At 40.8% G+C, this 10,338-nt stretch overlaps 1 protein-coding gene across 1 annotated transcript in view; it reads right to left on the bottom strand.

Annotated features, from left to right (window-relative positions):
- Positions 1-3,564: 3,564 nt before the first annotated feature.
- LOC143024848 (uncharacterized) overlaps positions 3,565-10,338 on the bottom strand; it is an 86,540-nt gene continuing 79,766 nt past the window's right edge. The window contains exons 3-5 of the mRNA XM_076184142.1: positions 10,233-10,338; positions 5,292-5,472; positions 3,565-5,141 (exon numbers count right to left, since the gene is read on the bottom strand). The exon at positions 10,233-10,338 is cut by the window's right edge and continues 37 nt beyond it. Coding sequence (XP_076040257.1) covers positions 5,081-5,141; positions 5,292-5,472; positions 10,233-10,338 — 348 coding nt within the window. The 3' untranslated portion in view covers positions 3,565-5,080. The remainder of the gene's footprint in view (positions 5,142-5,291; positions 5,473-10,232) is intronic.

The raw sequence follows: 10,338 nt of genomic DNA on the forward strand, positions 1-10,338 counted from the left end.
AAAGCTAACAAGTTATTCACTACCATAAATAGTGGTTGGTTCTTGTTATTTGAGTGAAAATCACTACAATTAAGTGTCCTTGAATTAATTGGTAAGTGTTCCAACAATAAACGTTCGCACTCTGGAAAGAAAGCGGAAATGACGGCATTCTTTTGTAGCTGAACAATTTATCATTTTGAATAGGCTCTCACACAATAACGTAAGGGACTCCACTTACATCTCAGCAAAATTTGAAAAAAGCTTCATGCGTTACTGATGAAGGCAAGTATGAATTATTAAAATAAGAAAAAATATTGTTCAGCTTGATAGATACGTTGTACGTTATTTTACAGCTTGCTATCACATAGAAACCAATATGGCATTTACTACAATGGTCTAAACAAGTGGATTGTGGAGAGGAGTGGAGTTGTTTGGTCGAGCTCCGGTGTGTAAGTACAACGTAGTTTGAACTGTGCTCAGTATTCACCTATTTGCTGTGCTCTAGATATTCGTTTCTAAGAAAGATCAGTATTCGTATACGTTAATGAACAATCAACATGGGATATCCAGGTATTGTCTTCTAGTATTCGGAAACAAGCAAAACTACCATGGCAAAGAAAACGACTTCCAGCACCTGAGGAATGTTTGCCTGTCAACCTGGTGGTCTTTATGTAGTTCTATCATTTCTCAAGGTAGGGTAGGGTTCGTACACGAGGAAGGTCGGGGCCGTGGCTGTGGTGGAATTTCCACCACCCACGATTCTTCTTGGCTGCCATCACTTGTTGAGCCAGATGGTGTAATGTCAGTCTCTGAACAACCTATTATTTCCAGTTCTTCCAAACTTACGGAACCAGTTAATCCACTAAATTATATAAATTCTTCTGAGACTGTTTCTTGTGGTGCCTCTAATTTCTCTGTTCATTATGATGCCATAGGATGTGACAAATGCAGAGTTTTTTTTCACCCAACCGCATTATGTCTAGGTTTACTTCTACGAATCGTTGCTGATATTATACAACTAGAAAGCGACGGTATAGTGTTTGTTTGCAGTGTCGGTTAAATGAACGAAATGACAGTGACAAAGTTGGAGGTCATCCTGACCTAAATGAGGCCTTCAAACAGATGTCTGAGATGGTATTTGCACTGTACAAAATGATTAAAACGCTCTTTCTTCCATCCAAAGTTGTGACGATCTCAGGGCGTAAGACAACAGGTAAAGGAAATGAGGAAACGTAGATTACCTAATCTCACTCCTGATCAATTACTGAATTCAAAGAAATAATTCATTTTCTTCTTGGGAGAAAGGTATGGATTAACGGTTTAAGAGTGGCATTAAAGGTATTTCGTGGTGAAGAGGAGCCTGATAGGAGAATGTTCCTGAATAAGGCAAGTCTACTTAAAAACCGACTTTAACAAGTTGTCTCTAAGGACTTGACATACCAGCAACGAGAAGAGTTGTTTCCAAGACGTGCGGGAGTGACACATCCCGATAAGAATCGGGTGAATCGACTAGGAGTTGTGCTACCTCTGTTACCAATACTCGGGGGGGGACCAGCTCTGATGATGTGCTCGAGGGTAAATGTTGTGTTTAACTCTCTGGCTTTGGTTCATGCAAATGTCAACTCCCTGACCAACAAGGTTACTTATGTTTCTTCTTTGTTGTATGACTTTTGTGTTACGGTTCCGGGTATAAACGAAACATGACTGCTGCCTTCAACACTCACTTCTGTGGCTGCTCCGCCCAAAAATTCCTTTATAAGGTAGGATGTTGAGGGGAACATCGCTAAACATGATGTTGGTATGTACTGTGCATGCACGCCTTGATTAACTACGCAGAAATTTGTTGACATCCCGAACACACTTGCTAAACATGTACTCAATTTATATATATATATATATATATATATATATATATATATATATATATATATATATATATATAATTGTATTGACTTCCATCTATACACCATTTAGAACGGCCTCGCACTTTCCGATTTTTGCTAATACTTTCCACCCCATAGAATATCGGCTTTATTTTACTTTTCATTCTCTCTAGTGATGCATTTTCCAGCCGCTATAGATCTGTCCTTTCTTTTACCGACATTCCTTGTGGCTTCTGCATCAGCAATGTGCGTTTTCTGTGGACCATCTTGTACAAGTACGGGCCTGGGGAAGCTCACCAGGTAAGAATACACCCGGTAATAATTTTCTCTAATGTTCCACAGTAAATGAGAACAATACACACATCCTTGCAAACAAAGAACTACATGGTGGTAGATCCTGGTTAAATTATTCAAATTAGCAACAGTCAAGTAAGTTATGTTCAAACGATGACTGTTTACTTAAGAGAATGGTAGTTGATACGTGCCTGATATGCAGTTAGCGCGGATCGTATTGCATACTCGGGAAATATACACAAAAAAAATCGATCAAATTGCTTGAATAATTACAAATAATAATAATAATAATCAAACACGCCGTCAATGCTACTTGGTCTTGATGACCTGCTGGAGTCTATTGGGGACAGAATCGGTCAAATTCTGATAGTGGGAAGCAGGAATTCCTCCCACGCCTTCCGGGTGGTTATCTCAAGCTTGGGAATTGTAGATATGTTCTCCTGATGAAGGCGTGCTTTCATGATGCCCCATAAGTTTTCAATGGGGGAAATATCTAGTGACTGACCAGGCCAATCCTCTATGTAATCGGCCTCACTATCACTGAGCCACTTTTTTTTTTTTTTTTTTTGCCGCCCTTGAAGTGTGGCAAGGGGCGCCGTCCAACTGAAGGATCTCACACGCAGTTTTCGCGAAACGTTTATCTAAATTCTCCTATATAACGTTCAGAGTCGACAGTGTGGCCCTTAGGGAGTATTACAAGATTCCCCAAACCACCATAGCCAAGGGCGCCCCATAAGATAGGGTGGATGCTTAACGCTCGTCACCGTCGTGGGTCACAGGCTGACGCGGTAGGAGACTTCCACACCTTCGTTCCCTTGCTCTCACTTATACAAAAGGTAGCTTCGTCGGTCCAAAGGATCTTACGCTACTAAACAAGGTCCCAGTTTTTATTATTCTTGGCAAATTGGACACGGCAGCGCCTTTGTTTCGCAGTGACGAGGTGCTTCAAACCAAGGTCTAAATATACAAGTCAGACCGTTTACATTCTTCTGCGCAGCTTCTGACGTCATTTGGCTGAGTCCATTTTCTCTTTGTGATACACTGAAGAAAACTGTGAAACGCCAAGGAAGACAGGAACTATAATATTTTATATATCATATATATTATATATTCATATATATAGACAGGAACTATAATATTTTATATATATTTATATATATATATATTTTATATAATATTTGTCAGAATATAACTAATTGCGTGGAGCAGTGCGAGCGAAGGCGACGTCATTTTCGAACGACGGACCAGCTTCAACTGACAGCTATAGGACCCGCTAACCCCACTTTGAACAGCCAGGTGACGTTCACGGGCCCGCTGCGCCAACTCCCTCGAAATTCGGTCGGAAGTGGTTAGACCTTATATTCTTAGATCTTGCTTCAAACGTGCTTTCACTTTCGAGTAATTTAACAGCTTCTGAATATTTTCCTGAATTGTCCTGATGGAAACGTCACCTAGAAGCTTAGGGTTCTTTTCATTCAATTATTTTGCAGTTGTAGAAGGGTTAAGGCCCAACTGACGTTTTATAATCCTTAACGCCTTCGGGGAAACCTTCAGGGCCTTGTCCCCGACTTGTTTGTGGAGGGACATGGTATCAACCCCTCCACCTGCGCGCCATTTTGTTAGGAGTCTGGACACTGTACACTCAGTCACACCTATCGCCTTGGCTATTTCTCGATTATTCTTTCCCACTTTGGGTAGTTCAATCCCTTTCACATTGTTATCACGCGCTGTACGAATTCCAGGCATCACGTAAGGAAAAACGTGAGGAAAAACGAAGAAAGTCTGTGACAACGCGAAAAAAAAAAAAAATCCACGGAAAGACAGTTACACACTGACCGGCTTTGTCTCACGTGGCTATTGCGTGAGTGGATGGCTGAAGGTTGCCAGTTAGTCACTTTCTCCCGCGCGGTTTTTGTGAACTAGATATCACACGGGTCCCAAAAAAGCGGGCCATTATGCATACTCGAAAAGTTTGCAAAACGGTCCGCGCCAACTGTACACAAACAGAATGTTACCCAGCTATGATGCAAAGACATTTATAGAAGTAATATACAAAATAATTAACTTGCTTTATTTTCGTGGTGATTATTCTTCTCCAGTATAGAAAACAACCTGGACGGTTGTCGTGGGTCGTTTTCATGCACTAAAGGAAAACAGGAACGGAAGAGAAACAACTACTGTAGTTTAGATGTACTGTCTAGTCTCCGTCCAGATACATGTTCTTCCTCCTCCCCAACCCCCAACCATCCCGTGATAAACAAACAGTCTCTTGTATATTTTAACACTAAACGTCAAAATAATATCAATACACATATACAAGCTGTTGGTGATTTATTTTGCCGTTTTTAGCACGGGAGGGGTTGAGTGGAGAAAGCAAATCGCGTCAGCATATGACCTTTCGGCACCGCACTTTTAAACCAGTGTCTGACAATAGCTAGTGAATATACAAGACGATTATTACAAGCTAGCTTGTGTGAGTTTGGATTTTACACGATAATTATTTTTATACCCTTCGTTACGGCGACACCCTTCAAATATTTTATTCAGGCGAAGGGGGTAATCGAAACAAAAAGGGGTCTCGATCAATCAATATTTCATTCAGTCTCGAATTTGCCCTCTAAGCTGAATTAAGTCACTAATTGTCAGCCAGGACAAAAATCTATGAGGGACCTTGCTGCACTGCGTTAAGGCAAATTTAATCTTATGTTCATTTCACTGTTTGTTATTTAGTTGTTTGCTTGTGTTTGTTATGCTGATAAGGCGAACGACTGACAAACTAACACTGTCAGTATATGTGCTATGTCGGACCGCACCGAGAGCGTGTGTTAGCGCGCGGTACAGCTTAGCGTGGCGTGGCATAACGTGAGCGTTGCATGGCGAGGAGTGAAGCGATATGGCGTCATGTCGTGCGTACAGGATCGAGGTTACGTTAGCACCACAGCTTCTGGGGCCTCATAACCGAACTTATTTTGTGCCTCTTGCAGTCTGTAAGAAGAAGATAAAAAGAGAAAAGTAATTACCAAGTGAAATATACACGTACAATTAAATACATAACCAATCCTATCCGAATGAAAAAAAATATCGGTACAAACAGAATAAAAAGGATAAGTGCTACTCAGTTTCACACACGATTACCTGTACTTCCTGACGATGTGAAGGCCGGCACCACTGATGACGATCATCAGTGTTAGTGCCACCGTAATGACACACAAGTAGGTCACATGTAGCCATATGGATGACGTATCACTGTACTGGGGTTGGGCATCCTCAACGGAAGACACTCCGATCGACTGGATTGCGTTGCCCGACTCCGACGCTGCGGGAAGAAGATCGTCTTAGATATACTTGCATGTCAGCTTCGAGACTATGTCTCTTGTAGTCTGTTTTATTGTGCGTTGAAATTATTTCCAGGTAGAAAATAGATGCATAATATAGATACGAAATAGGTATATGGGATGGGAATAAGGATAATAACGGCTGTAGTGATATTAGATTGTAAAAAAAAATGGGTTATGTTTATTGTTTGGGTAAGCATGCGTTCGAGTATTCCTGAAATACTTCTTTGTATTTGAGACAGTAATCGAAATCTAATTGTTTTCTCTTTCATGTCCTCGTAGAAAAATATTGTATTGTTCATATATCTACACACGTTCAAATATTTTCTCTTGTTTTGTTATATTTGAGGAAGAATACGAAATTACGAAATCAAGGGTTCCGCTGCATGGGACGCTTGGAATTATATATATTTCTTCACATACACACACACACACACACACACACACACACACACACACACACACACACACACACACACACACACACACACACACACACACACACACACACACACACGCACACACCACTCACACGCGCGCGCGTGCACAAAAGTGGCTTTTACCTACTTGGATGAAGAAATGGTAAATAAAATACTATATAATTACACTGATAAGGCCTAAATTGAAGTATGCAGCGACACTACGAGTATGGTCACCCAGTACTAAAAAGGCTATAAGGAAAATTGAGAGAATTCAGAGAACAACTACGAAGATGGCCCCAACACTATCAAAAATGTCATATGAAGAAAGATTGTCAAAACTAGAACTACCGACTCTGAAACAAAGAAGAGAAAGAGGTGACTTGCTGACCCTCTACACTCTACAGAATTATGAGAGATGTAGAAGTCCTTGATAAAGATGACTTACTAAATTGGGATAAGAGAAACACAAGAAGACATGGAAAGAAACACAAAAAGGACAGTTATAGAAGAGAAAAAAAATTCCCCACAGGATGGTGGATGTATGGAACATATTAGACGAAACAATAGTGTGTGCAAAAACACACATTAAGAACAAACTAGACGTTGTGAGATACAAAGACAGGTTACCACGAGCATAGCTCCCGTTCCCGTATAATACAACCATCCATGGAATTTACTGAATGGGAGTAAAAGATCATTGCGGAAGTACGTCACGTTTATTTCATAAGAAAATAGTCTGATTCACCACATTCTAGGAGCCAGACGACAATGTTATGGTTACGTGAAAAAATTAAGGTGCATTACGTTATTTCCTGTACTCATTTCAAAATTACCGTGAGATTTTATTGATGAATCAGATCTACTAGGAAAAAGGCAAAATTCTATTTTCTAATGGCTAAAAATGTTCGCTAGGGCTGGCGAAAAGTTTTAAAAGTAAGGTTTTAAATGATAATGTAACGCTTTTATATACATTTGTGAATGGTTGCATAAATGCTTAATAATTATCATTGCCGTGTGTGGCTAAGTTTCTATCACCCACACGAGCGTCGTGTTTTAGATCGTTCCAGTGTTTTGATATGTTTTGTATCAGAAAATGAAAACTATCGTAATCCAAACTGATGGAACTCGTGCATGGCCATCTGGGATCTCGTATTTGAAGGAAAATATTTAAAATGTAACAAATGAAAAATAAAATAGATAAATAATAAAAGTAATAAATGAAAAAAGGGGAAAAGTTAATCTAGTCGGAGGCCATTGATTGACTGCTGCACATTTGTAAACTATGGGTTAGAAGAGCGAGTGGTGTTTGCAAACATGGTCGATGATATTAAAGATATACTATTGTTGCTTGTGTTCTACTGGGGTTGATGCAGAGACACTGTGGTCAATCTCAAACTAGTGTAGTTCTTTATTTCACAAATAAAGTCTACTTTCCACTCGACATTGCGTTCTTGCGTGCATTAGTGGAAAGGTTAATTTACGTGACTCGTTACGTGGCACAATGGGCTTATTAGATGAACAGGATAGTATATCTTTTGGTTAAAGTCATGACAGAATGAGGATTGGAGGAAATACAATAGAAAGCTAGAGTACTAGATTCCCGACGTGTTACTCTTGAAAATAGTACCCTCCGACAGCATATTTGCCTTTATTAGAGTACAAGGGAGAGGTCAGGAGGTAAGAGGCTCACAGTGAAAGCCCAGAAACGACGAGAGGCGTCGTGGTGAACCGTGGGATGGAACCACTTACAAGACAAACGCATCTGACAATAACTTGGAAAGATAAAACCTAAACTCCCAGGATAGTTAGTTCTACATTTCAATTCGTTAATCATTCCTAAAGTCCTTCGTCAGGAGTCGATAAAAATCCCTAGAAAGCCCCCCCCCTTTTTTTCACATCTTCCATTTCTTTTTCCTCACCCACAACAACCGATCTTATGAATACGGATGGTCTTACCTAACTGATCCATGATGCGTTCCCTGTAGATAAATTTTTAGCCGAAACGTAGTAATCTAGATAACTCGCTGTTTACGATTATTCAACTAATTACTGATCCAACTAGATTACCTCTTGTTCCGGGTAAAGCGAATTTAGCAAGTAGTATTTCGTGTAGGACGATATCAAAAGCCTTTTCAAAGTCCACATATATCAAATCTACTTTGTTTTTTTTTTGTCATAACTCGAGATGACTATATTGTAGAATTCGAGTAGGTTAGTCACACAAATACGTTTCCGTCTGAATCCATGCTGGCTGTCATTTATATATAAAAAAACAAAAACAAAAACACAAACTTTCTAAGGGATGTTCGATAGTACCTGATGAAAGTTTCTATAAAGTTTCCTACGATTAAGGTTAAGTTCATGGGTCTGTAGTTCATTTGCTTCTGTTTGTCACCCTTTTTGATTTTGGGATTAACGTTAAATAATTTCCATTCCCTTGGTACATCCCCGGATGGTAATTAATCATCTTTACTGTAGTGACCATGGGTGATTTACTTTATTTAATTTTGTGTATTTTTCAAGCCCATCTATGTGTTGTGTTTTGTTTTCGTTGATGATTGTGTAGTCTATGAAGGCTGATTGTGTGGTCTGTGGCGAACTTTTTGTGCATCAATGCAGCATGTATGGTGTGTTTGTGTAGAAATCACTGCAGCTCTGCAAGCTTGTTTGTGATTCCGTTAATGTTCATTTGTAGTATGCTCAGGGCGTGTCTATTTCGTGTTAGGGCGTTTCTGGTAATGGGTTTAGTTGTATGTTGGCAGCAGGTTCTGTTATTTATGTTGTTCTTGATGGTTGGGAGCCGGTACATTTAAGACATGAGGAGGCACCTAAGTTCGTTTCTATGTCGTCGGTCAGTAGGTGTGGGAGGGTAGGCGCCGGGGTGCTGTCCTTACATGAAAAGAAGTATATATATATATATATATATATATATATATATATATATATATATATATATATATATAATATATATATATATATACACACACACACACACACACACACACACACACACATGCGCGCACACACACACACACACACACACACTCAGAGATCGGCAAATAATGAGCTCTGAGCTCACTGCCGTAGGGTGGTGTCTGGCTGTCTCGACAGAGACTGCAGCAGATCCGAGGTGAATACACATTAACACACGGCTCGGTGGCGGATTGGTAAAGCACTGGCCTCACAAGCCAGAGAACCGGGGTTCGATTCCCCGGCCGGGCGGAGATAAGTTGGGTTTGTCTCCTTCCACGTGTAACCCCTGTTCACCTAGCAGTGAGTAGGTACGGGACGTTAGTCAAGGAGTTGTGACCTTGCTGTCCCGGTGTGTGGTGTGTGAGTGGTCTCAGACCTACCCAGAGATCGGCAAATAATGAGCTCTGAGCTCACTGCCGTAGGGTGGTGTCTGGCTGTCTCGACAGAGACTGCACCAGATCCGAGGTGAATACACACACACACACACACACACACACACACACACATATATATATATATATATATATTATATATATATATGTGTGTGTGTGTGCGTGTGTATGATAGTATAGGTTGGAAGAACATGTGAAAGTTGAAAGTGTGAGTGAACACTGGGCTATACAGGAGACAAGGTATCGTCCTCTCGGGGTCCCACCTCCGGGATGAGGTGGGGATGTGTGAGCTGTACAATGGGCTGGCGGGTCGATCTTAGTTCCTTCCGTTCTTCGCCGAAATAGGTTTACCGCCGCGGCTAAGAACGCAACTCTTCGGCACCACATGATTTACAACATCTTGTAACGTTTCGTAGCGTCTTGTAGCTTGGTGGTCGTGATTGCATTATATGCTGATGTAGACTGGTGATGTGAATTATTTTTTAGCTTGAATCGCAATGAACGTTTGGTTAGACCTCTGGTTAAATGGGGCCTCAAAACCGACCCATCCTGCGAGTGCGGAGAAAATGAACAGAACATTGACCATGTCCTAAGCTCGTGCCCGCTTTCAACCAATTTAGACAACATTGAGCTGGTCAAAATTAACCAAAGAACACTTGAATGGCTGTCTGTCTGGCGTGATAAGCTATGATGACCTCTGATTGGTTGAAGCTTTTGGTGTGTCAGAGCGTTTTGTAGCCTATTGTGTGGTTGTAAAGAGAATTTCCTTTCACAAGCGTGTAGGTCGTAAATGGACTTGGAGAGGTCCAAATTGGACAACAAAAAACAGAATGGACTTCATATTAGGAGATGAAAACAACTGCATATTGTAACCGACGTCGTTTCTACTCAAACGAACTAACAAAGGGTTGAGGAGAGTCGGCCGAGACTCGCTCGGTGTAAACTCAGTCTTACTGTGTCTGGTGTAGGATCCCTGTGGTGGCACTGTGGGGTTCACGTTGCTGTTGCAGAAGTCTGTCGAACAGCAGATGAGATACGGCCACCTGTCCAGGTCGATCGC

The sequence above is a fragment of the Oratosquilla oratoria genome, chromosome 4, assembly GCF_046742065.1.
Source record: "Oratosquilla oratoria isolate Oo_2021 chromosome 4, ASM4674206v1, whole genome shotgun sequence".
NCBI classification, from domain to species: Eukaryota; Metazoa; Arthropoda; class Malacostraca; order Stomatopoda; family Squillidae; genus Oratosquilla; species Oratosquilla oratoria.